The 27,890-nt window shown below is 43.4% G+C and overlaps 1 protein-coding gene across 1 annotated transcript; it reads left to right on the forward strand.

Annotated features, from left to right (window-relative positions):
• Positions 1 to 439: 439 nt before the first annotated feature.
• On the forward strand, positions 440 to 27,287 carry pigt (phosphatidylinositol glycan anchor biosynthesis, class T). Its single transcript, XM_052031205.1, has 12 exons — positions 440 to 690; positions 2,414 to 2,591; positions 4,099 to 4,226; positions 7,448 to 7,548; positions 8,758 to 8,844; positions 10,240 to 10,327; positions 13,446 to 13,543; positions 14,310 to 14,478; positions 16,004 to 16,204; positions 19,687 to 19,852; positions 21,151 to 21,234; positions 25,557 to 27,287. The coding sequence occupies exons 1-12, from the start codon at positions 453 to 455 to the stop codon at positions 25,804 to 25,806; spliced, it is 1,788 nt and encodes a 595-aa protein (XP_051887165.1). The 5' UTR covers positions 440 to 452; the 3' UTR covers positions 25,807 to 27,287.
• Positions 27,288 to 27,890: the final 603 nt, after the last annotated feature.

Raw genomic sequence — 27,890 nt, forward strand, 5'->3', positions numbered from 1 at the left:
AGGTTAACTTACTCCAGTGGCTGGTATCGATTACCAATATCGGTAGTTAAGTAACTGACACCATCCTACCACTGAGTGGCACCCATTTCCGATTATTGAAAGCGATTCCTCGGCGATGGGCATCGATTTCCAGTAACTGACGTCTCTCAGTAACTGATACGGCGATGCTGGGGACTGATATCGATTCCCAAACGCTGATATCGGTCTGTCAGCAGCCGATATCGGTTCCCAATGGCCGATATCGACCCCCGATTAAAGGTATCGGTTGCTCAGGGACAGGTACATCGGGCCACAACGCCTGATATCGGTGACCGATGACTGACATTACCTCAGTAACCGCTTCAATCGCAGCGAGCGATAACCGGCCGCAGTTGCCGATATCGAAGGCCCGGTATCGGCCCCGCCCCCGGACGTGACGTGACGCCACCGGCCCCGGAAGTGCGGTGCGGGCGATGGCGGTTCCCATGGCGATCGGGCCTGGCCCGGGCTGCCGCCTGCTCCTCGCCGCTGGGCTGCTGGCGGCCGCCCGCTCGGCCCTGCCGCCGGGCACCGGGCAGTGCGCGCAGCGGGACCGCTTCGAGGAGGAGCTGGTGCTGAAGCCGCTCAGCTCCGGCGACGTGGCGGCCGGTTTCCAGTTCCGCACCCGCTGGGACGTGGAGCTGGGGCCGGGGGACGGCAGCGGGAGCCGGGGTGAGAGCCGGGGGGCGGGGCAGGAGGGGGGAGGGCACCCACGGGGGGGGGGGGGGGGGGAGGTGGGGGACGGGCACCCACGGGGGGGAGGTGGGGGACGGGCACCCACGGGGGGGAGGTGGGAGGTGGGGGACGGGCACCCACGGGGGGGAGGTGGGAGGTGGGGGACGGGCACCCACGGGGGGGGGCGGTGGGGGACGGGCACCCACGGGGGGGGGCGGTGGGAGGTGGGGGACGGGCACCCACGGCGGGGAGGTGGGGGACGGGCACCCACGGGGGGGAGGTGGGAGGTGGGGGACGGGCACCCACGGGGGGGAGGTGGGAGGTGGGGGACGGGCACCCACGGGGTGGGGGGTGGGAGGTGGGGGACGGGCACCCACGGGGGGGAGGTGGGAGGTGGGGGACGGGCACCCACGGGGGGGAGGTGGGAGGTGGGGGACGGGCACCTACGGGGGGCTGGGAGGTTGGGGATAGGCAAGGTCTGGGGTGCAGGGAAGGACACTTGAGTGTTGTGGAGGGACGGGTACGGGAGGGTCTGGGGTGGAGGGATGGGGTGTTGGGCAGGGTCTGGGGTGGAGGGACGGGTATGGGAGTGTCTGGGGTGGAGGGACGGGGTGTTGGGGGATGGTCTGGGGTGGGGGGACGGGCAGGGTCTGGGGTAGAGGGACGGGTATGGGAGGGTCTGGGGTGGAAGGATAGGGTTTTGGGGAGGATCTAGGGTGGAGGGATGGGTATGGGAGGGTCTGGGGTGGAGGGATGGGGTGTTGGGGAGGGTTTGGGGTGGAGGGATGGGCACTGGAGTGTTGGGTTGCTGACGTAGGCAAGGGTCTAGGGTGGGGGGTGAGTGTTGGGGGAGTGGGAAAGGAGGGTGACAATGGATGAAGGTGGAAGCTTGGTGCTACTCCCACCTCTGTCACTGGAATGGACTACTGGGCTGACAGAGGAACAGATTCAAAGATGTAAACATGGAGAGATAAAAGCCGCCACCCCCCCCCCCCCCCCCCCCCCCCCCCGACAATACTACTCAGCTATATGCTAGGGTAATTCACAATGGCCAATTAACCAACCAGCCCGCACATCTTTAGAGATGCAGGAGGAAATCAGCACCCACAGGAAGCCCACGCAGTCACTAGGAGAGTGTGCTGGAAACTCCACACAGAACCTGGGTCTCTGGTGCTGTGAGGTAGTGGCTCTGCTTGCTGAACCACTGTGCTGCTCGTATGCTCAAAGCCTCCTTGAAGAAATGCAGCGTCCCCACTGACTCCTGGGCACCGCTGACCCGTGACCACTCAAAGTGAAGAGGGAGCTTTTGGTGTGGTATTGGGAACCTTGAGGCCATGCACCAGGAACATATAGGCCTTGTGTAAGTGGTGATAAGAGTGCACCACTCACAAAATACCCACCTGTAGCCACCACTGCTCCATCAGATAAAGAATCTGTGATTTCCCCTCATCAGTCACTTCAGAACCCAAAAAAACCAGAGTGGAACCAAGTTATTCTTGATCCTGAGGGACTGCCTAAAATAATAATTACTAATGGTTACACCATTGCCCCTACTGGTGGGTTGTTCATTTAACTGGCTAAATAAAGATGTTTTCAGTTTGATTTTGTTTCTCCACCTTCCTCTTGTAGGTATATCATAACATTGCACGAAGTGATAATGCTGCATTGCTGTGGTTTTATACTTGTGCACCTGATAATAATATCCGGGTTGTGTCTGCAGTCTCTCATTACAGACTTTTTCCAAAGTCACTGGGGCAAGTACTCTCCAAATTCGCTGTGCGTGAGCTGCACCTTTCTTTCACTCATGGTTTCTGGAGGTGGGCAGTGTGGGGGCAGCCTTTCCTACAGGCCCCACCAGGGGCAGAGCTCTGGGTCTGGTTCCAGCCATCAGTTACAGAGTAAGTGACAAGCTCCTTTCATTTGATAATGTGTTAAACTCTCATGTTTCTGTGTACTTCCTGTTGATTTTCCTTTTTTTTTAAATTTTAAAGTTCAAGTTTGTAATGCAAATTATTAGACTCTTGACCTTTTTGGAGGGACTGTAGTGCCCTCACTAGCTGGAGAATGTCATTTTCACTTCAACTGTTTTCAAAGGAATTTATAATGGGGCTAAAAGAGTAAGGATAGAGTGTTTGAACGAATGCTGAATTCTGTCCATTACCCCGACCTCTAACCCTACTTCAGCTGAAGGTAGTGTCGCTGTCTCCCAGCTCCATTGACCTGGGTTTGATTCTGACTTCCAGTGCTGTCTGTGCGGAGTTTGCACTTTTTTCATGTGACCATGCAAGTTTCCCATATATGTTCCAATTTCCTTCCACTTTTGTATGTTAAATGGCCACTAGTGTACATGGCTGGTGGGGAAATTCTGGAGTTTAAATGGGTTATAGGGAAATAAATGGCTGAGAGCCAGATAAACTCTTAAGTCATATGGAAATGTACAAGTGTATAATGTGTATCCTCAAAAATACATGTATGGGTAAAGCTGCAAATGCAGCTTGTGGCCACAGACAATATTGTAATCCTACTGAATCCATTGACAAGCTATTAGGACCGCCATACAAAATCTGCAGATGTGTATAGTCCTCTTTGCTCGACTAGTTCCTTTCCTCCAGATGTTAACCATCACTGGAAGAACTCAGGCAATCAAGTAGCATATGTGGAGAGAGAAACCAGTTAAGTTTTAGGCTGAAGACCTTCATCAGACCCTTGTTAACCATCACTGAATGTTGATGTGCTCTGATAACTTGCCCAACTAGGTAATTGTCATTGAATAGTCATAACCTATTTTAGGATGGAATTATCAGAAATGAATTTGGTTTTCAATTAGTTGCAGTTGGATATTTAAAATAACAAATTAGGAGCAGAATTGCTGTGTTACTTTTTGAACTCCTTTCACTTGGCCCAGAGATCCTAATTGCAGGAAGCTTTCTTTGACTTAACAGTGTTTTAAAGTTCTAAGCAGTGGTTCATGCTAAATTGAATATTGGTATAACACTGAATAGTACACCAGGACTGCAAATTGTCCTTTTGTTTCTGAATATCAGTTTTGAATTTAGTGCAAATTGATGCATGAATATTTTGACACTTTAAGAGTATGATGTGACATCATTTTGTCTGTTCTTGATGGGCAGAAGCCTGAAGTACGGAGTTTGGTATAAATTGACACTCCTGGTTTGTGCACCATTGGTTTGGCTGTGCATTAAATGTGGTTGTAAGTGGTGTACACAGTAGGGTTTCACTACATACATCATTGCACCCTTAAAATTAATGCCTTAACTTCAAGGGAGTTTAAAAATTAAATGATTTGCAAATGCACTCAAAGGTTCGATTGCAATTTCTTTTCATATGCATTAAGAATTAAATGTACAATTTTAGACCAGTTATATTTAAACCTTTTTCTTACAGTGTTGACACTACCTGGAAGGAACTGACTAATGTTCTCTCAGGCTTATTCTGTGCATCTCTTAATTTCATTGATTCAACGAACACTGTTACTCCAACGGCTTCTTTCAAACCTCTTGGCATCATTAATGGTAAGCTTTAGATTATATTGGCAGGGTATGTATAGTTATTCACTTTTTCTAGGATTCTTTTGTGAATTCCGATAGTTCTTGTCAGCTGTCACATCTTGTAGAACAGCAGTTAAATTACCAGATTAGTAATCCAGTGGCCGGGGCTAATAATTAAGAGACCTGAATTCAAGTCTCACCAAAGCAGCTATGGAATTTAAATTCAATCATCAATCTGGGTGGGGGTGGGGGGGGATGTGGTGGAAACAAGTTGTCTTAGTAACGTTGATTGCAAAAAGTACTAGATTATCTTAATAGTGCATCGGATTCATTAATACACTGCAGGAGATGAACTGTGCCATCTTTTTCCAGTTTGATTTATGTACCATTCCGGTAGCCCCTCCCCTCTTCTCCCCCACTTTTTTACATAGAAAACATAGAAAACCTACAGCATAATTCAGGCCCTTCGGCCCACAAAGCTGTGCCGAACATGTCCCTACCTTAGAAGTTACTAGGCTTACCCATAGCCCTCTATTTCCGTACCAAGGCAGAGGGCTATGGGTAAGCCCTCTTGGTACGATAACTCTGGAAGGTGGAAGCTTTATCTTCCCTCATTCCTGTGGCCCCCTCCCTCCTTCTCTTTCCCCTTCCCCCGCCCTCATGACCTGCCCATCTATTCTCTACCTCCTTCCCTTTATTCCATGGTCCACTGCCCTCTCCTACTGGATTCCTCCTCCTCCAGCCCTTTGCCTCTTCTACCTATCCCCTCTCAGCTTCTTACATCTCCCCCTCCCTTCCCCACCCTCCTACCTTCCCCCTCTCACCTGGATTCGCCTCTCACTTCCCGCACGTGCTCCTCCCCCTCCCCTGACTTTCTTGTTCCGGCCTCTGCCCTCTTCCTTCCCAGTCCTGATGAAGGGTCTCAACCCGAAACGTCGACTGTTTATTTTCCTCCATAGATGCTGCCTGACCTGCTGAGTTCCTCCAGCATTTTGAGTGTGGTGCTCCAGATTTCCAGTGTCTGCAGAATCTCTTGTATCTCCATTTTTTGTTTAAAGAAAGCTGCCCTCTTACTGCACTCTGTTTGTGATTCTCTGCACACACTGGTCTTGCCCTTCTTCCAACACACCAAAGAGTGAAAGTATGTCTCAGGGAATGTGTGGAAGATGGCATTATGTTTTTTTTGGGAGCTGGCACCAGTGGTCAGGATCATGAAAACATAAGCAGCAGGAGCAGGCCAGTTGGCCTTTAGAGCTTACTTCATTCAAAAAAAGTCATCACTGATCCAGCCTCGACCTTGGCACCTTTTTTCAGCACCCTCCCCATATCCGGTGAGTCTCTTGAAGTTTAGGTGCCTGTCAATCTGTGCAGTGAATGTATTCAATGACTCCTCTACAGCTATCTGGAATAGAGGATTCCAGAGATTCATGACCCTCAGAGAAGCAATTCCTTCTTCCATTTCTATGGGCGACTTCTTATTCTGAAACTATGCTCCCTAGTTCTAGATAGGCCTACTTAGGGGAAACATCCTCTCAGCAACCACCTTGTCAATCCTGTTCAGAATCTTATGTTTCAATAAGATCCCCTCTCATTCTAAATTCCAATGAGTACAGGGCCAACCTGCCTTCATTCATCAACTCCTGCATCCCTGAATCTACCTCGTAAAGCTTCTCTGCACTGCCTCCAGTGCTTAAGTATGGAGACCAAACTGTACACAGTACTCGGGTATGGTTTCACCAGCACCCTGTAAACTTGCATCAAAACTACCTTACTTCTATACTCCACACCCCTTGCAATAAAGGCCAGCATCCCATATTGAATAACTAGTGGCACAAATTACATAAATGGATTTTAATTAATTGTCATTGTAGCGACATGGTTGCAAGAGGACTAAGGTTGGGAACTAAGTGTGTAAGGATATGAGATGTTCTGAAAAGACAGGAATAATGTTAGGGGTAGGTGGGTGGTTGGTGGTGTTCTAACCCTGATAATAAAGGGATTATCAAGGGTAATAGGATCATGAACTGTGGGGGAAGGAGGAAAATGATAAAGGGCAGATAACACACGTGGGAATATTTCACAGATATCCAAATAATAGCAATACATTGACCAGTAACAAAAACTTGTAACAAAGTTAATCCAGTAATCTTGAAGAATTACAGCGCCAGCGATCGGGGTTTGATTCCCGTCGCTGTCTGTAAGGAGTTTGTACGTCCTCCCGTGTCTGCGTGGGTTTCCGCCGGGTGCTCCGGTTTCCTCCCACATTCTAAAGACGTACGGGTAGGTTAATTTGGGGATTAAAATGGGCAGTGCGGACTCGTTGGGCCGGAAGGGCCTGTAACCACACTGTAAATAAAATTATAAAAAATTATGAAATTATAAATTTTGTGGTGAGTAGCCAAAACAATTTACTTGGAGAATGCAGTCACATTCCTGGAATGTGTACTAGAACCAAGAAGTGAGCTGGATGTATCTGGCATATAGGGAAATTGAAGGATATGGAGATGAGGCTGTTGAATAGCGAAACAAACCTGAGTGGCCTGCATCTGCTTCTGTTTCTTGTTAGGTAAAAATGACTTGGAAGGCAAACTAGCTTACATGTTTTCCCCTAATTTGCTTTCCTAATTGCTTGCAATACCTACATGTTACCCTTGGTCAATGTACAATGGCCCTCAAATCTCTCACATTTACTAGTGTTGCCTTTTCCAAAATAAATTGTTCTTACCATAGTGGATAATTTCACACTTGCTATCATTATCCTGTATCTGGCACCTTCTTACCCACTTGTAGAATTGACATATGTGTGTATATTGCTTTTCTGTTGAGCTTTGCACCACCTATTTATTCGCACACTTGTCATCTTTTGGTTAACCAGTTCTCTTGACATGCTAATATATTACTCCTAATCCCACAAATCCATGCCTTTTGTGGATGGCCTTCTGAAAATTGAAAAATACTACATCCAATAGTGCTAGTTTATCTTCAATGTTGTTCAAATCCTCAAAAAAAAATTCTTTCAGTTACCATTTCAAAAAACTGTATTGACTCTGCCTGATTATATTTTGATTTGCTAATTTCCTGTCACCAGGTCCTTAGTAATAAATTTTAGCAAAAGAGTATAATTCTGTACCTGGTTGAGGTATCCTTTGGTAAAATAATGGTCTCACTCCATTGTCATCTTTTATCTTGCCTGCTTTACATCTTGCACTGTTCATGGCACAGTATCTTGCTCTGTTTCCCTACAGAAACCAATCATAACTACCTAAGGTATGCGGCACTGCCAAGAGAGATTGTGTGCACTGAAAATCTTACTCCATGGAAAAAGCTCCTGCCTTGTGGTTCAAAGGTAAATCTTGTTAGAGTGAAAATGATGAACAACATTGAAGATACAGAAAATAAAATGACTATGGAAATCCAGACTCAGGAAGAATTAGAAATAATTCAATTGTGGAATAAAAAATGAATTTTCTATGTATACCAATAGAAGTAATTTGAGGTAGACATCGTGTGATAATTCGTAATCATTTATTAAAGCTACTCTGAAGGTGATTGCATTATGAGCATCTGCCTTGTGTAGCTGGTTATCCAGAGGCAGGATAGTATAGTAAGCACAGAATTGAGATGTGAATGGGTTTGGATTTGCTGATGGTTAGCAACAGCAATATCCAGGTTCTAGAGTAGGTGCTGTTTTTTGTCAGACTATGGATGACTATTGATTTGGGAGCTCAGGAAGGGGGCAGGAGCTGCAGAGTTATTTTGGGAATTGAGGGTTATTGGGAGTATTGCTATTGTAATATAGTTGGAGGCTGCACACTGTTGGACAAGTCCCATTATACCAAGCTGTATCTCCATTGATTAGATTTTGATAATATTTAATTGGGTAACCTTCACAAATGTAATTTGGTTATTTTGTTTGGATTGTAATGGTTGATAATAAGTACAAAGGAAAATAACATAAAACTATATTAAAGGTGAAATCTAGTAATCTAGATATTATAAGTTGAACACTTGGGTTATGTTCTAAGTTGACTAGTGATGGAAGATGCAGGGATTATGACGTTTGTGTGACAGACGTGCGCAAAGTTTGATATCTGATGTGTGACAAATGCATGTCAGATGCAGAGTGAGATCTGGGGCATGACAGGCATCTGTTACATTGAACAAATAATATTGAGCGTGTGCTTGATGTGAAGAGTAAGATCCAGTGGGCAGTAGGTTTGTGTGAGATGCACACATCTGTCCCCCCACCAGATACTGGGAGAACAGGTGTGTGCAAGGCGTTATAAATGATAGAGTGTAGAGGTTATGTACTAGATACAATGTGATGTTTGGTGTGTGAGAGGCATGTGTTGACACAGTGAGATAGGTGTGAGGAACAGTATCTATTGAACAATATCTATGCAGAACGCGTATTTGGAGTGTGATATGCATGCTGCTTTAATGTGTGATACCTAGCTTGTTTAATTGTGTTAATTAATAGGTCAAAAATGTTGAGCTTTTTCTCTGCTGCCTCACGTTTTCTTTGCTCTTTAGTAAGGAGGTATTTTGTCTTCAGGCAGGGTTGGGAGTGCTGCTGAAAGCTGAGCGGTTATTTCACACCAGTTATCATTCACAGGCTGTCCACGTCAGACCTGTTTGCCGGGTGAGTGTTAAAAGCTGTCTTGTATTTCGTCTGTCTTGGCACACCCATTTCTGAATTAAGCAGGGTCTTATCTGTTGTGTTTATGTAGAATACATTCATACTCGTTGTGCCAGACATCACCTGCTGCAAGTAGAGTACACCAGTCACCTCCTAGAATATTCAGCGTTGAAAATCTGTATTTCTTCCTGAGGTTGTTTTATTATTATCCAATGTGCTCTGAACTATTTATCAAGCAGTAGAAATTTCACAGAGCATATAGTGATAGAATTTTACACCAGAGGATGACATTTCATTGTATTGGTCCAGCAGTTCGCTGGATCAATCCATAAGTGTCCACACTGTCTTGTTCTTTCCCAGCAGCCATTGATCTTACACTGCCCCTACTATTTATGCAGCTTTTCTACAGGGGGAATACTGGTGCAGTCACATCCAGTGGCAATTCATTCCATTCTTGGTTAGGAAGCTGATTTAACCTCACTTACTCAATTTATGAACATTTAAATTTGACTCCATTGTCACTGACTGCCCAATGAGGGAACTAATCTTTCTCTGTCAAAGCCCAGACGACATTATTATTATGTAAACCTTGTTGATAAGCGGGGTGGAGCTTTTAGTTTGAGGGTTTGACTAGTAGGCTTTGTGGGACAGTGATGATAAATGGGTACAGTGATTAATATTTTGTCATAATTGAGTCAAAAAGTCAAAGGACCCAGTGTGAGTGTGTTTTATGAACTGATCTCAATCTGGGCAGTGATTGGAATGTCCCAAACAGTTGAGCCTTTGACCTGTACTCTTTGTCTGTTACTGTATGTGATGGGCATTAATCTCAGACAGGTCTTTGCCTGGACTGCTTAAACCGCCCTTAGCTCCTGAACTGTATTTTTATTTCCAAAGTTGAAAGTGACAGATAACAAATAGAATTCAATTTGGACCTGAAGGAACCCAATAGCATGTGATTGGTACCACAGTATTTTCAGATTATATGTGCACGGAACATTTCAACCAATTATTTTAAAGCCTGCTGATGCTACATATGCAAATTTGTGTAATTATAAGGGATTTCTCCTGTTTTGATATTTTATACTACCAGCATTTGAATTAGGGTGGCAACATCAGATTTATGGGGCTACAAATATTAAATATTGTCATTCTAATTGCTAGTAATTCATAAAATGCCCTTCAGTGTCTCCCTCTGTACTGCCCTGACCCTGGAGTAGGACCTGAACCTATGATGTTCTGTCTTGGAGATGAGTGTTGCCACTGAGTCAGTGTTAACATCTGAAACATTAGCTTGCCCTTTCTAACAAAGGTATTGGACTAATCTGCTACAGTTTCCAAATTGTTCACATTTTCCACTTGTACTATACAGAATATATTTTTATGCTGTCTGCCTAGGATCAGCTGTGCACCAGTATCTCCTGGGAGCTGACACTGAGCCTGTCTGTCGTGTTTGACCTTCATGCTGCCGGCTCTGGGAAAAGAGGCAAGTATATTAAACATGAAATGAGAAAAGGAAATGCAGGAGCAACAACAGACAGAGCACCATATGAAGAGAATGCAAAGGTTATTGCTTTATGTGTAGACCTTTCATTAAAGGGCCGACTTTATATAATGTATTCCATGAAATGCAGACGCGGTTTTTAACGTCAGAAATGTGGGAGATAGTTGTGCAGAGCTACTCTGTCAGCTCCAGTACAGGTTCCCACTCCAGTCTTCCTCCATCACCAAGACTGCTGAATTCTACCTTGAGAACTCAGCCCATTCCAGCGTTATCAGTTCACTTGCAGCTCATCTGTATCCCATGTCTTTGTCAACCCCTGACCCAACTGTTCTATCTTCCTCTCATCCCGCATCGACCTCAGCTCTTCTAAATTACTGCTGATGATTTTTTTTAGTTCCTCACCGATTCCCATGGCCCCATCACCACTGGTCAGCATTAATTTCTATTTCTCTGATCTTTCCAATTTAATATTCTCGTCGTCATGTTTAAATTCCTTTGTGGCCTTGCTTTGCTCTATCACAGTCCTACCCCAGCATAAAACAATTACCTGCACCCTAGAATAGATGGTAAGGTTAATAGTCATTGATCATCAACCTCTTTCCTTTGATAGTTCACCACAGTGGTCTTCAAGGAACAGATTACTCTATCATTGTCATTTTGCTGTTGAGCTTGCTGAGCGAAAATTGATTGTCATGTTTTGCACATTACAACAGTGTTACATTTAAGAAGTATTTTCTTGGCCTTATAAAGATGTTGGGGTTACCTGAGGTGCTTTCTTTTGAGACTTTAAATAATGGAGTATTTGGAACAGACTTTTTTCAATACTGCTTGAGTGGCCTTCACTTTTTGGTTGTATCTTCCAAATCATGCTGGTGTATGTTGAAGGCAGACCTATGGTAAAGGTGGCTGTCACAGATAAGACTTAATGATAGCTAGTCAACAACAACATCTTGAATTTCTGCCACCACAACTCCCACTGCCACCTGCATAACGTCACTGATGTTACTTCTGCCTCAGCTGATGCTGCAGAAACTCTCATCAATGCCTTTATTTCTTATGGGCCTGACCATTCCAAAGCTCAGCTGCCTATCCTCCATCCATCCTCTGTAAACATTAACTCATCCAAAACTCCACGATCTCTATTGTGATGCTGACTTCAAATCCTGTTCACATGTTCTCCCAGTATTTAATGACCTGCATTTGCTTCGGATCCATCAATGCCCCAGATTAAAAATTTTCAGCCTTGTGTTCAAGTTCTTCCATAGCCTCGTCCCTCCTCTCACTGACCTCCTCCTGCCCTGTCCTGCAATCCGCAATCCCTGTATCCCTCTAGCTTTGGCCTCTTGTTCATCATGCAGTTGTGGGCCGTACCTTCAGCTGGCTTGGCCTTGGGCTCTGGATTTCTCTGCCTTTCCACCTACTGCTCCCTCTGTTAAAGGGTGTGGGGTAATGCCATGTTGTGGATGTTACGTCACAGATCAGCCATGATTTTATTCAATGGTAGAAGAGGCATAAAGGCTATAAAGCTGACTCCTGCTTCTATGTTGCTCCTTCCATTAAGACTGCTGCTAAAACATACCACTTTCACAAACTTTTGAGCATCATTTCTCTAATTTCTTGGCCTGTGTCCATTTTTGTCTGTTTATGCCTTTGTGAAATAGAACCATACAGCACAAAACACCCACCATGTTGTGCCGTCCATCAAACCACCCTCACACTATCTAACCCTTTCCTCCCGCATATCCCTCTATCTCACATTCCTCTATGTGCCTATCCAACAAACTCTTGAACCTGTCCAATGTATCTGCCTCCACCACCACCCCAGGCAGCGCATTCCATGCACCAACCACTCTCTGGGTGAAAAACCTCCCCCTGACATCTCCCCTGAACCTCCCACCCATAACCTTAAAGCCATGCCCTCTCGTCTTGAGCATTGGTGCCCTGGGAAGGAGGCGCTGGCCATCTACTCTATCTATTCCTCTCAATATTTTATATACCTCTATCATGTCTCCTCTCATCCTCCTCCTTTCCAGTGAATAAAGCCCTAGCACCTTAAGCCTGTGCTCATATTCCATACATTCTAATCCAGGCAGCATCCTGGTAAATCTCCTCTGCACCCTCTCCAACGCCTCCACATCCTTCCTATAATGCGGCGACCAAAACTGAACACAGTACTCCAAGTGTGGTCTAACTAGAGTTTTGTAAAGCTGGGATGGGATTTTTTTTTACATTATGATGTTACTAAATGAATGTATGTTGATTGATAGAAATAAAAAGACTTGCATTTAGAACACATCTTTAATAACCTTGGGCCATTCCAAAGTGCCTCATAACTAATGAAGTACTTTACTTGAAGCTGTCAGGCTGTCTGGTTGGAGAGGGTGTACAGTTCCTTGGATGGCAAAATGAGGGGTGTTGTTTCAATGTAGGAATACATAATGAAAATCACAAAACTAGAGATGCTGGTAATCGGAAATAAAAGTAGAGAATGCTGGAAGCACTCGGTACTCACACCTACTGAATGTTTTCTGTTTTTACCTCAGGAAACACATCACCCAATTTGGTGTTAACAAGTTTTTGTAAACACAAATGAGTTAATGACCAGATTTTATTTTATGATGTTGATTGAGGGCTCAATATTGGCCAGGACTCTGGGGATATCTTCCCTGCTCTGCTTTGAAATTGGAGCCACGGGCTTTTTTTGTGGTCACTCAGCAGGGTAGATGAGGCAAGTTTAACATGTTAACTGAAAGATGACATTTCTGACAGTCTGGCACAGTATTAAAGAAGTTGTACTCTGCATGAAATGAACTTGACATCCTTGTGTTTTTTTGACCTCCTCCAGCCACATTGAAGCATTCAGCAGTTTGTCAGGTCAGCATCTGATGTTATGCCCAAGAACCAGTGAATCTCAGCCATGCCATGTAAATGAGTTCAGATAGGAGCCTGTTACAATGATACATTTGCTTTCATTCTCCATACTTGCATCCTCTTGCATGCATGGGCATCAAAGGCACATGTACAAAACTTTTCATTAAAGATGATAATGGCCACATGTCACTGAGCATTATTTACTTACTGTGTTGTTCATGCTTTACAGAGTGGTCCCTGTTTAAGATGTTTTCACGAACACTAACGGAAGTGTGTCCTCTGGCATCACAAAGTACAATTTACGTGGATGTCACCGACAAGGAGAAGGTACTATTCAGATTCACGTTTTAGTTCCCTCACACTGTTCTTCCAAGAAGCTTTTAAAGGGTGGGTTGCAGTGGGAGGTGGGTGTGATCCTCAAGATCGGTAGGCCTTATTTATCCTCATGGTTGTTGGAGATGTATTTATTCTGTGGTGGCAGCTGTTGGAGGGGAAGATCCGTAGGGCATAGGGGAGAGCCACAGATGCCTTGTGACAGTAGGTTGGAGTCTTCATTGATGGTAGAGTTAGTAGTAATGTCCTATACTACTCTTCCAACTCCAGAAAAGACCTGAATTTGCGTTGCCCCATTTGTTTCTTTCAGAACATCCTTCTAGCCAGTTATGTACTTTCAAAATGTAGTTACTTGTAATATAGGATATATGGCAAACAGTTTATAGATAGCAAGTTGCAAACTGCAAATTGATTATGACGTGATGATCTGCGTTTTGGATGTTGGTTGAGGAATGAGGAATAAGCAATAACCATGACACTTGGGGAAAACTTGCCTTCTCTTTTTTATTTGAATAGTGACTGACGATATTTTAGATTCACCTGAGGGGAAGGCTTGATCCTTGGTTAAATTTTGTGAGAGGTGGCAATTTTGATAGTACAGCATACTTTGGAGTATTGGCTTCAGGAATGTTCAAGTTCAACAATGATACAGGTTGAAAATGTAGCAAAAGAAATTGTTTAGTTTCTAACTAAGTAGCTATCCTACAGACCAGAGGTGTCGAGAATGTTCTCAAAATAAAACTTTCTTCCAACTTTTTAGGCTAATGACACCTATGAACTGATGCCACCAGCACCCATGTGGCTTAACACAACAGTACATGGTCAGTGGAGATCCTATGCCATGTACAACTTGCTGAATCCTCAGCTGTACAGTGTATCATCACACTCCTTAAACATAGTGTTAAAATGGAAACCATCCAAACAGTTTGGTGAGTTATATTGTTCTTTTTCAATCTTTTTATTAGTTTTCAAACTAATACAGATTAATATATAACATCAATGTTTGTACATGTAATACAAAGAGATCAGGAGAACAATCGTGGCATAGATAATCATAAAGAACAATAAAATATTTTTTTAAAATCTGTAGATCCAACAATCTCTTAGTAAATGAATGTAATATAAAAGAAAGGAAAGAAAAAGATTTATTATATAAAAAAAGAAAAAAAACAAATCAATAAGAAAAATTATAAACAATATATCAAACCAATCTAAGCTAAACAGAAAAATTTAAAAAAAACAAACAAAAAAAAGACTGGACTAAAATTTCTCAGTAGAAACAGAGCAATATTATGTCGTCAACTCCGTTCCTCTAAGTTGGAAAGTTATTGAAAGGGGATCTATATCATGTGAAAATATTGAATAAATGGACTCCAAATATCTTCAAATTTAAGCGAAGGATCGAGTTATATTGTTATATGTAGTCTGTATTGGAATCTCAGTAGAAGAGCCTAAGTCTTAATCTGGCGACAAAAGACTGCAGATGCTGGAATTTGGAGCAAAAAACAAACGGTTGGAGGAACCAGGTGGGCCAGGCAGCAGAAACTCGGCCAAACCTGCCAAGTTCCTCTGGCAGTTTGTATTTTGCCAAGTCTAAATCTATTATGTGACAATAGTGAAACTGACTCCGAGTACCAGAATGATGCACGAGTTTGTACTGTAACTGCAGAAATTGGGGGCTGGCTATCTTCAAATTCAGGAAAATCGCACTGACAAGGGGGGGGGACAAGAAAGACTTAAGTTACATATACTAAATAATGAACCTCGCATCAACTATACTGTATATCCTATGTGCACATGAATCTTACTGTTATTTAATTATTGGGAGTACAAGGGGAATAGAAACTCCAGAACTAGTGGACTAGGGACAGGGAATTGGGTAAGGTTCCCACTCTTCAATGTGTAAACCTTTTTTGGCAATGTGATTGTGTGAGTGAGGAAAGCTTGGTTGAGTTGTAAATTCGCTGTGTTTGGGTAACTTGTCAATGTTTATACGCGAAGAGAACAAAAGGGAAATAAGAATGTAGCTTATTTAAAATGGGCTTTCAGCACGAGTGATGGTGTGTCACGCCACCAAGAGTGAATGACCCTGAATGATAGAGTGCAAACGTGAAACTACTCTATCAGTTTCCCAATTTCGTCCTGGTGGTTATGGTCGGAGAAGGACAGGAAAATCAGAGACATATGACCACTGTTAAACTCATTGCCAGTGTGGATTAAACAGGGATAGAGTTATTTGAAACAATTGGTGAGATAAATTTAGCCTGGTTTGACCTGCGGCTGGGATATCAGGAAATTATGTTCGATTTGTATCATATGTGCTTATATAGATAAGCATATGTCCTTATATAGATAAGGACTCCTGTTTTTTGGGTTGTTCCAAACTTTTTTAAGAGCCCTCTAACTATTATGGCCAGGTACTATCTGTTACTGTTATTTCTGATTTATTTGCAGCGGTTCCTGAAGTGCCTGTCTTCCATGCAGAGAGGTATGTGAGTGGCTTTGGCCTTTGGACAGGAAAGATCAACACCTTGATCTACAATAATCACCCCTACCGATCATTCCCAGTGTTGCTGATGGAGGTTGTACCATGGTACCTTCGGCTCTATGTCCACACACTCACCATCAACACCAAGGGCAAGGATAACAAACCAAGTAAGAGATTTCCCCCTCCCATCTCTCTTTCTCTCTCCCCATCACATTTCTCTTCTCCCATGTGGCCCCCTTCCTCCTCATCTCTGTAGAATAAAATGATGAGATGGCCTGTATAAAATTATTGTATATCATATGTGTGTTACAAATGTTACCAGCCTGGATGTAGTCCAGATTTTTCTTCAGCTAGGCACAGACTGCTTCATTATTTTAGGAGAAGCAAATGAATTTTGCAATCGATAAGGAACAACCTTTTGACCATATTGGTGGGGTGGTTGTGTGTGTGATGACTAGGCCAAGTGTACTTGCCCTGAAACAATGTCTTGAGGCTGAGATGAATGTCACAACCATTTTCTTTTGTGCAAGATGTTACTAAATTAGAGTCCACTCCCCTAATTCTGATTGACTTCAATTTTACAATGCTTCTTGATGCCTCACTTTTCAAATGTTGCCTTGATGTGAACAGCAGTCACTCACATCTGGGCTCTAAAATTTAGCTCTTTTATCCAGATGCTCTTGACAATACCTACACTGAGCTGCAGAGAAAGGATTCTGGAAATCCCCTTAAATGCAAATGCTAGGATTTGCTCCAGCTAAAGTTCAAGGCAAATGGAGGGTCACTCTTCATTCACTATGGACCTAGTACAATGACAGAGGAAAGTGTTTTGGGGGAATCTTTGTATGAATGTTGGAGATAATTAGGGTGCATAGCTGCACCTCATTCCTAATCTCGTACATTAAGAATTGTGTTATATGAAAGTCCTCGCAGTGGTGTTCTGGAGCAAGGAAAGGTTGTAGTTCTTGTGACTCTATGAACAGCCACTTGGTGGTACTGTAACTCAATTATACTCTATTACCAAGGAGAGGAAAATTGCATTCAAAATGCATTCTTCAAGTCCATTAACTCCCTATCTTGACATCTAATTTGATTTTGATTGGCTACCAAAACTTCTCTCTGTTAACCCATCTGATAAATTATTCCCAATGCTCCAGTAAATATTTGTCCATATAACTAACAAGCTCACAAAATTTTATTTATATCCTCTAATTCTCATTTCCTGATGTGCTTGAAGGGATGTTTATTTTATTTATGCCAGTTAATGCTTTTGTGCCTTCACCGTTTTGCTTTGTTATGTAATTTTCACTTTTACTGGCTGGGCTATAACGTGCAGGGCACATTGTGCCCCTGAGTTCATCTGGGGCAGCATTGGACAAGGTTTACTCCATACATGAAAGCCTAAGCAGTGAAGGGTAGAAACCACCACCCTAACTTGGTTCAAAAATTTATTTCTTTAAGAAGGAGTTATTAGAATAAGGGTGTACCTAGTATCATCCTTAAATGGCCTTGTTAAGATGGTAGTGTGGTGAAGATATTCACATTGCTAATTTCCAGCAGCTGAAAGACTTTGATTTAGTGATGATGAGGAAGCAGAGAAGGGTGGTGTGAACCTGGAGTTGATGGTATTTTCCACAGGCTTCCAACCTTGTCCTAGGGCAGTAGAGATGATGAGATTATGAAGAGCCATCAAAGCAACCATGGCAAGTCACTGTAGTGGAGCCTGTGCTATCATTATACGGGTAGAAATGGGGATGTTGACTGATTGCACAAAGGTTGATTCCATGTGCATTTCCATAACAAATAAGCCATCCATGCCTACGTGACAGCATTCAGGTATGATTGGCAAGTAGGATTCATGCGATGGCTCTCTCTCTACGAAAGAACCTAACCACTTACCCTTGCTATTCAGTGGCATTACCACTGCTGAGTCCCCCACCTTTAATATCCTGGGAGGTCACTATTGATTAGAAACTCAGCTGGACCAGGCACATAAGTAACGTGGCTTCGAGAACAGATCAAAAGCTGAGTATCCTGCTATGAGTGACTCGCCTCTGGATATCCCAACACGTTTCTGCTGTCTACAAGCCACAAGTCAGAAGTGTGATGGAGTACTCAACACTCTCCTGGATGAGTGCAGCTTCAACAGCTGGAAACTCAATATCGTCAAAACACTTGACTGGCACCCCATCCACGATCCTAAACATTCATTCCCTCCACCACCCCGTTCTTACAGTAAGATCGAGGCAATCCCATTCCCTCCTCATTTCTCCTGTAACCTATTCTCCCCCTATTCTCATGACTCTCCCAATTCTATCACTTGCCCCACACACTAGAGGCAATTTACAATGGCCAATTAATCTACTTCTGAGATGTGGGAGGAAACCAGAGTATAGAGAGAGTGTGCAAATTCCATACAGATAGCACCAGAGGTCACAATTGAACCCAGGTCAATCTAGCTGTGCCACTGCGCTACTCCCAACCCCGTCAATGATCTCTACCACCGACAAGGCAGTAGCTGCATGGGTACACCACCACCTACAGGATTCCCTGTGAATTGTACACCATCCTGACTTGGAAATACACGGCTGTTCCTTCAGTGTGATTATAAATCCTGGAACTCCCTTCTCTATAGCACTGTGGGAATACCTTCACCAGAGGGGCTGTGGACTTCCAAGCAGGTGGCTCGCCACCACTTTGAGAGCATTTAGGGATGGGCAATGAATACTGTCTTTGCCATTGATGTCCAGATCTAGAAAATGAATAAAGAAAAATTCTAAAGAGGGAGTGGATGCTTAATCTGATGGATAGGCTATCAGTGAAGTGTGGTACTTTGCACTGGATGATGTTGACCCTCTTGAATATTATTGCAGTTGCACTCATCCAGGTAAGCAATGCACTTAGTCACTGTGGAAAGGCTTTGGAGGGAAGAGGCAAACCATGTGCTTGTGAATACCTGGGGCTCTGAGCTGTTCTTGTAGCCACAGCTGGTATCTAAGTTACTCGAAATAGTAGAGAGCCAAGCATCATGTGCCACTGTGCTCAGCACTGCCCATTGTCACCCTTGCAGGTAGCCTATTATGCTCCTCATGAGAACTTTAGATTTCTGAATTTCAATTTTTTTTCTTGCTTCTCTCCATCTTCTTTTACATTGCTATAGTTAGAAGTCGTGTTCACAATCTTGTCGAGCTTTTTAAAATTTGAGATACGATATATCCTAACGGGCACCAGTGTACTCCATTGAGGCCATCCTTCTAGAAGGCAGGAAGTTTCCTTAGGCAGGATCTTCCCCTTTTAGTCTTGTGTTACCTGATTCTCATTCAGCTTTTTAAACTCTTCCAGCCTCCTTAGCTTGATGCAGTTAGTTTATTTGATGTTTTAAGTTAACCTTATGACCTGTAGATGCTCTGGCTAGTCTTGCTACCATTTTGAAATATCAATATTATTGTTTGCTCCCAAGCCACTGCAGTGCTTAGAGATTCCTTTATGTTTCACTGCAATATCCTGTAGGTTGCTAGCATGCTGGATATATTGGATTTCAATGAATATTCCAGATCATTTATTGAACATTACATGATTAGATTACACTTTTATTGTTTGTGAAATGTATTTGGCAGCATCTTATAATTTCTGATGTATGTAATGGCAGGTTACATTCACTATCAGCCAGCAAAAGACCGAGAGTGTCCTCATCTACTGGAGATGCTAATTCAGTTGCCTGCCAACTCTGTCACTAAGATCGGCATCGAGTTTGAGAGAGCTCTCTTAAAATGGACGGAGTACCCTCCCGATCCCAATCACGGCTTCTACGTTGGGTAAGGAGGTAGAAGTACACTGGAGCCTATAAAGGATGTGGAGGCTGGGAGAGAGTACAGAATTACCAGAGTAGCTTTAGGGATGAGCGACTTGTTGGGAGGAAATTTGGTGAGGATGTACAAATTAATTTAAGTCGAGACAGAATAGATAGGGGGAAACTGTTCCAATGGTGGAAGGGCCCAGATTTAAGACGATTAGCAAAATAACCTAGAATGTATTGAACCTGGTGGAGGGAGCTCTTCTTGCAGAGAGCCAGCTTGGACCCAAAGGAACAAACAACCTTCCGTGCTATGAATGTTGTTCTTAACTTGCATAAAGGATATAATTTCAAATATTATATTGTAAATAGAAGGGAAAGAAACAGGATGGGCAAAATGAAATGCAAATATTAAGAGCTGTGTTCACTGTGTGGAAATCCATCCCCTTTTGGCTCTGGGACAGGACAAACCAGAACAATTGAAAATTAAAATACAATACTGGAATACTCAGATCAGGTAGGATACGTGCAGAAACAGAGTGAACGTTTTGTTTGATGATCTTTCAATTCAGATCCTGCTTAATCTGTTGAGCACTTTCAGCGTTTAGTATTTTATTTTGGACATCCAGCATCTGCAGTTTTTTTTTGCTTTTTGAAACTCGGATATTTATTTAATAGTGAGAGACTGGGGCTGCTGAGACCAAAGGGATTTGGGTGTCCCTGTGCATAGATTGCTAAAAGGTGATAGTTAATGGGGAATTAGAAATGACGTTGGCAAAAAAAACTTAAAAGTTGTGAACTGAGAGCAGTTAGAGAAAACCTTAACAAAGGAATGTAAAAGCTGCAGAATGCAGAGTTGTAGGGAAGATCCAGCAGGTCAGGCCATGCTAATGGAGAGGTAATAGTGCAGGAGGCCACAGAGGGATAGGTCAAGGTGGGAGTGAGATGGAGACTTGGATTGGCAGACAGAAGGAAGCAAAGGAACAGAGAGGCTAATAGAATGTTTGCCTTGTCTCAAGAGTTATGAAAGGGCTGCTGCTTTTGGGCACTGTCTCGGGCTGACCACACGTGTAGTGTTTGAAAAGTCAGGCATTTCACCTTTTCCCCTGAGTGGAAGTCTGAAAATTACAGGCATTTTATGCATCTCTAGTTGACACCAGAAGTTTAACTAAGTAATTGTAATTTGTGGGTCTTGTAAGGGTTTGTTGAACTGTGACTTTGAAGTCATCAGTCGGGGTATTAGTGAAGCATGCAGTCATGCTGCAGAGCCTACCTCTATGGGAGATCTGTTTGATGTTTTCTAACTTTGGTTTTTTACAGCTCATCTGTTCTGAGTGCGCTGGTGCCAAGCAGTGTAACTATGGAAACCAATAACACGAAACCCATGCCTCTTTTCAACAAACTGTAAGTATGAGTGATCTGCACAGTTTTCTGATCTTTGTGCTTATTTCTTCGCAAGGAAGATCTCATGCTCTTGACTCAGCAAATCAAGAGCTAAAAGAAATAGTAGTATAACTATGTTTGGTGGCGCATACATAACAATGGGTAGCATGGTGGCACAGCAGTTAGTGCTGCCGTCTCACAGTTCAAGGGGCCTGGGTTCAATTCTGACCTTCGAGTGTTGACTGTAGAGTTTGCACACTCTCTGTGCGCTTCTGCAGGGAACTCCAGTTTTCTCCCACAAGTGGTAGGTGCTGGTAAGATAATTGGTAATTCTAACAACACTTCAGGTAGTTTAATGTCAAATTAGATTAAGTTTGATAATGTTCAATGCGTGAGAGGAAAAGGTGCAAGGACACAGGGAAATAAGGAAAGGAGGAGTGGGAACCTTGGATGACAAGGGATGTTGTAAATTTAGTCAAAAAGAAAAAGAAAGCATGTGTAAGTTTTAGGAAGCTGAAATCAGATAGGGCCCTTAAGGAATATAAAGAAAGCAGGAAAGAACTCAAGCAGGGTATTAGGAGGGTCAAAAGGGGGCATGAAATGTCCTTGGCAAGCAGGATTAAGGAAAATCCAAAGGCATTTTATACATGCATTTAAAAACAAGAGGGTAGCTAGGGAGAGAGTAGGACCACTGAAGGATAAAGGAAGGAATTTATGCCTGGAGCCAGAGGATGTGGGCGAGATACTTAATGAGTATTCACCAAGGAGAAGGACATGGATGATAGTGAGATGCTGATATTCTAGGGCATGTGGATGTCAAGGAGGAGGAGGTGTTGGGTTTACTGAAGAGCATTAAGGTGGATAAGTCACCAGGGCCTGATGGGATTTATCCCAGGTTATTGAGAGAGGGGCAAGACAGGAAATTGTTGGGGCCTTGACAAAGATCTTTGTGTCCTCTCTAGCTACAGGTGAGGTCCCAGAGGACTGGAGTGTAGCCAGTGTTCTTCCTTTATTTAAGAAGGGCAGTAGGAATAATCAATGAAATTATAGGCTGATGAGCCTCGCATCAGTGGTAGGGAAGCGATTGGAGAGGATTCTTGGGAAAAGGATTCACTCGTACTTGGAAAAGCATGGGCTAGGACAGTCAGCAAAGCTTTGTGAGGGGCAGGCCGTGTCCTACAAACTTGATTGAGTCATTTTTGAGGAGGTGATGAAGAAGATTGATGAGGGTGTAGGGCAGTCGATGTTATCTATGTGAATTTTAGTAAGGCATTTGTCAAGGACCCTCCTGGTAGGCTGATCCAGAAGATGCATGGGATCCAGTGACTTGGTAGATTGGACTCAAAGGTGGCTTGGCCATAGGACACAGAGGGGAGAGGTGGAGGGGTGTTATTCCGACTGGAGGTCTGTGACCAGTAGCGTTCCGCTCTGGTCAGTGCCGGGACCTCAGTTGTTTGTGATATATATAAATAATTTGGACAAAAATGTAGACGGGCTGATCAGTAAGTTTGCAGTGGAGCTGTGGATAGTGAGGAAGGTTGTCAAAGGATACAGCAGGATATGGATCAGTTGCAGATATGGGCGTGGAGTTTAATCTAGGCAAGTATGAGGTCTTTGGGAGGTCAAATGTACACAGTTAATGGCAGGACCCTTAAGAGCATTGATGTACAGAGGGGTCCAAGTCCATAGCTCCCTGAAAGGGGCAATGCAAGTAGATAGGGTGGTTAAGAAGGCATATGGAATGCTTGCCTACATCAGTCGGGGAATTAGGAATCAGAAAGTCATGTTGCAGCTTTATAAAACTCTGGTTAGGCCACATTTGGAGTATTGTGTTTGGTTCTGGTCGCCCTCTTGCAGGAGTAATGTGGAGGCTTTGGAGAGGGTGCATAGGAAGCTCACCAGGATGCTGCCTGGATAAGAGAGTATTATAGGAAGAGGCTGGACAGACTTGGATTGTTTTCTCTGGAGCATTGGAGGCTGAGTGGAAACCTAATAGAAGTTTATAAAATTATGAGAGGCATAGATAAGGTAGATAGTCAGAGTCTGTCCCAGGGTAGAAATGTAAAATACTAGAGGGCATAGCTTTAAGGTGAGAGGGGGGAAGTCTAAGGGAGATGTGCGGGACAGGTTTCTCTTTACATAGAGTGGTAGGTGGCTGGAGCGTGCTGCTAGGGGTGGCAGTGGAGGCAGACGGGGCAGTGACATTTAAGGTGCATTTAGACAGACACATGAACATGAAGGGGACGGAGGGTTATGGATCATGTTCAGGCAGATGGGATTAGTTTTGTTTGGCATCACGGTCAGCACAGACACGTGCCCGGTCCTGTGCTGTACTGTTCTACGGGAGCCAGCATGGAGCCAGTGAGCTGATCAGCTTCTTCATGTGTAGCTGCAGTATAAGAAACTGGGGAGCTTTGAATACTGGGGGAAATGTGTAGGAACATGCCTATTCTGCTCCATGGAAGGTTCAAAGTCCAGTGCTGACACAGGTTTAGGCTTCTGTCCTTTAGAACAGAAGTGCGGGAAATAGAGGATATGCGGGTGGGGGCTCCATCGCCCACAGTGGGGGGAAGGGGGGAGACTACCCTGTTTTCTTTAAAAGAGAAAGGATATCTCAGATATCCTAGAAATGCCCACCCCATCTCCCTTATTCCAAGCTCCACCTTCCTTTCCTATCAGATTCCATCATCTGCAGCCCTCTGTTGCCTCCACCCATCACCTCCTAGCCTCTGTCACATTTCTGCTCTTCCCTCCCCTATCTGCCTATCACCTGCCAGCTCTGGCTCCACCCCTTCTGCTCACCTCTTTATACTGCTATCTCTCTATCTTTCAGTCCAGATGAAGGGTCTCAACCCAAAACGTCGACTGTCTGTCTCCCTCCACAGATGCTGCCTGACCCGCTGAGTTCCTCCAGCTGTTTGTTTTTTGCTCCAGATTCCAGCATCTGCAGTTTCTTGTTTCTCTTTTTGCAAACCTGTTTATTTGATTTAACTCCATTAGTTTAAATGTGTTTAATTGTGAGTGTTCTAGTTTTTAAAATATTTTTAATGATTGGCCTTTTTGAATATTTGTGAATGTTTATTAACATTTATTGTCAGTGACAGCTTTGATTGTTGATGAACTTGAGGCTGGGATCTTGCTGGCTGTCCAAGCCATTCTGTGAGTGCAGCAGGCTGCTTTTGCTGGGGAGACTCTGTGCTGGTTTCCCAGCAGAAGATTGCTCCCAGGGTCACACTGGAAGAAAGTGTATGATCATGGATAGGTGGAAGATTTGTCCCTAGCCTTTATGGTGAACGTGGGCTGGAACGAGAGGTCAGAAGTACTGCCTTTTGACTTGTATACTACAGTATATAGGAATAGGTATCTGACCCCTAGAAAAAGGTTGTACTCTTAAGGGATAAGAGGACCATTTACTAAAGAGATAGTAAGGTTAATTGGGATGTCCTCTAAGTGGGCAGGCAGTGACCTGTTGTAGAGCCTCAGCAGTTCACTGAATTTATAAATGACTTAAATGGTAGGATAAAAGGCCACATATTCAAGTTTGTCAAGGACACAAACTTCTTAAAAATTGTAATTGGAGGCATAAAATTTCAAATCAATTAATCGAATAGATACAACTGGAGTAAATGCAGAATTAGCAAATGTAAGGTCATCTCCGTGGACCCAATAGCAATGTATCAAAGTACTTCCAGATGAAAAGTTGGATGCAGCAGAGGTCAAAAGAGATGTGGGTACACAGAAATGGATTAGCGACATCATGGACAGGTCTAGAAAGTAATCAAAGCAGCCTTTGGAAACCTGATCTGGAGAGATTGGAGGTCTTGCTGCAGCTAGAGAACTTTATTAAGATAATGTATTCAGTTGTGGGCAGCACACCTTCAGGGAATGTGTTGGTGTGGAGTGCAGTATACATTTATTGGAATGATACCTGAACTCCAAGAAGTTAAATTGTGAGATGACACAGACTTGATAATGTTCCCAGAAATTTAGAAAACCAAAGGTGATTTGGGTGAGGTTTATAAGACACTAAAAAGTGATAGGGTAGGTTATGGAAAAATGATTGTAGTTGTACTTAGTTGTATATCTAAAGGTTAGAGCCAGGCTTTTCAGGAATAAAGTTAGGAAACTTATCTCCATGCAAATAATGGTAGAAATTTGGTGTATATGAAATGGGGTCACAATGATATCAATAAATATCAGAGCAGACTCAGAGCAAAATAACTTCTGTTCTTGTTTAAAGAATACAGCGATTTCAGCTGAGAGTAATGTAGAGTGGCATTTACAGTTTGTGGAAGAGGCACAGAATCCACTTGGTGACCAGTAAAGTACGTACTTTGTTGCAGGTTTCCATTCGTCGACCCCTCGGTTTACTTTGTCAGACTCTACACTGAAGCCTTGCTGGTGAACTTACCCACGCCTGATTTCAGCATGCCCTACAATGTCATCTGCTTGACCTGCACTGTGGTTGCAGTTGGTTATGGCTCCTTCTACAACCTGCTCACAAGGACCTTCCAGATTGTCGAGCCCACTGGTGGGGTGGCAAAGAAGATTGCAAATGTAATCCGTAGACTGCGTGGGGTTCCACCCATCTGAAGTTGCCAAATTTATGAATGTGGGGCTGGGAAAAGGACCAGTATCAAAATCAATGACTGCTCCTGAGTTGAGTTATCTGCGTTTCATTGCTGCAGTGGTTTCACATGCTCTTCAGTTGAAATGAATTGGGCACTGGAAAGCTTTGATGTGCTGTGGAGCTACTGTATTCACCAGGTCAGGCACTGTGAACTGCTTGCTGTGAAGTTTGAATAACATGAGTGGGGAGTGTGTATTGAGCTGCCTTCTGTGCAGTATGTGGTGTGGGGGTGGGGGGGGGACTGGCAAAACTGATAAACTACAATATGTGGTGGCAATGCATTTTAAGGTTTCTAGCATAGTTTCTGCTATGTTAGAAACTGTTATCATCTGAATCTCTTTATACACCAGCTTCTTTAGTCCCATTTCATTTTGGGGGGTGGTTTTTATAAATGGACATTATAAATTGAAGAGGGTGGGGTTGGTGAGGAGGGAGTAAATTTTGCTTACTATCCATAGCTTGGTGTGCCCTGCTGAGGCTTACTGCTGGAAGCCCCATTTTGTACCATCATCACTCCTGTTTGCACTGACACCCAGGCAACTAACAACAGACACCTTTTCAGAGCTCGTTGGTCAGTAACATTGCAAGTGTAGACAATGGAGCTTGCAACAGGCATTTGACTCAAACCTCTTTCTCAGTCCAGTCCAGAGTTTCCAGAGGACACTAAGGTGTCCTCAGTCCAGTGACATTAAGCTAAAAATGAAAGGATTGAGTGATACCATTTAAAGCTTGGATTTGATCTTTTCACTGGTAACAAGCTCTTGAAAAGATTTTGCCCTGGTTTAAATGCCGTGATTTTATAGAGACCATCTCACACTTTTAAAGTACCGTTTGCATGGCTCATGGTGCTCCCCCACTTTATACCCTGAACTTCACACATGTTTTCTTCCATTTCCTGTAGCTTGAGGGGTTTGAAATCCTGATTCCAATCTTCCCCCGTGGCATTAAATAACTTTGTCGCCATGACAGAGGTCCTCCTGTGATGAAGGATCCTCCTGTGATGAAGTGGTGCCCGTTCTCAATGTTCAGCCCTAGCTACTGCCAATATGAGTTCATTCTCCTTTAAGTATATTAGGGCTCCTGTAAGCGAACTTATTTCCATTCAGGAAGCACTCCACTGGTTATGAGGAGCTCATTCATCATTTCTAGGCCCAATTATAGTGAGAATTTCAATGTCCTCACTTTTAATCTTGTGGAATAATTGAAATATTATGTTTAAAAGACAATGAACACTGAGTTATGTTGCAATTCCACATGAACGTTTATCACAATGGTTGGGATTATAGATAAATTATCTACAATTTATCATTAAATATCTTTTGTCTGCAGTGAGTAATGGGATTGAAGCTACTCGAAACTGAGGTTAAATGCTATGTTTGCACCCCTAAAACTCTCCTCTTTTGAGTTCATCTGCTAAATAAAATATTGTCTGCTCTTCCTGGGACTATCTGTGTTTCAGTCTGAGTGTTCCTTTCACTAAGAATGTCAACTTTAAAATTACAACCAGCACAGGCAAGTTTTGCAAGTGATACACAAATTGATGGGAGCCAAATGGATAAATGTTTTCCACAGGGATTGAGAATTTGAAGTGAATCATTTCCTAAATGAGCATCAGTTGTTGTGATAACTAAGCAAAAATCAGAATTGATTTTTTAAAAGTGTAGTATGCTTTTGAAAAGGCGGTCCTTCCAGGAATCCACTAGACAACTTGTATGCTTTTATATAGTATCTTTACCAAAATTAAACATTGCAAGATGTTTAGGAGTATTATTAAACAAAAATTCGACACCGAGCCACAGTTGTTAGTGTAAATGATCAAGATCTTGGTCAAAGAGGTAGATTTTTAAGGAATCTAAAGGAGGGGAGAGAGGCAAAGAGGCAGAAAGTTTGAGAGCTTGGTACCAAAGCAGCTGAAATAGCCATGGATAAAGGAGGAATGAAAATTGAGTCTGCAGGTATTAGGGCAACCCAGAGATCTGGAAGGCTTGTTGACCTGAGGAAGTGGTTGCAGAGATGGGCAGGGTTGCAAGATTGCAGAGGCAATCGT

Source organism: Pristis pectinata, chromosome 16, assembly GCF_009764475.1.
Source record: "Pristis pectinata isolate sPriPec2 chromosome 16, sPriPec2.1.pri, whole genome shotgun sequence".
In the NCBI taxonomy this organism is placed as follows: Eukaryota; Metazoa; Chordata; class Chondrichthyes; order Rhinopristiformes; family Pristidae; genus Pristis; species Pristis pectinata.

Coding starts and splice junctions, on each gene's coding strand:
- pigt (XM_052031205.1), top strand. CDS start 453: ATGGCGGTTCCCATGGCGATCGGGCCTGGCCCGGGCTGCCGCCTGCTC. Junction 8,845..10,239: donor ACGTCAGACCTGTTTGCCGG/GTGAGTGTTAAA, acceptor CTGTCTGCCTAG/GATCAGCTGTGCACCAGTAT. Junction 19,853..21,150: donor AATCACGGCTTCTACGTTGG/GTAAGGAGGTAG, acceptor GGTTTTTTACAG/CTCATCTGTTCTGAGTGCGC.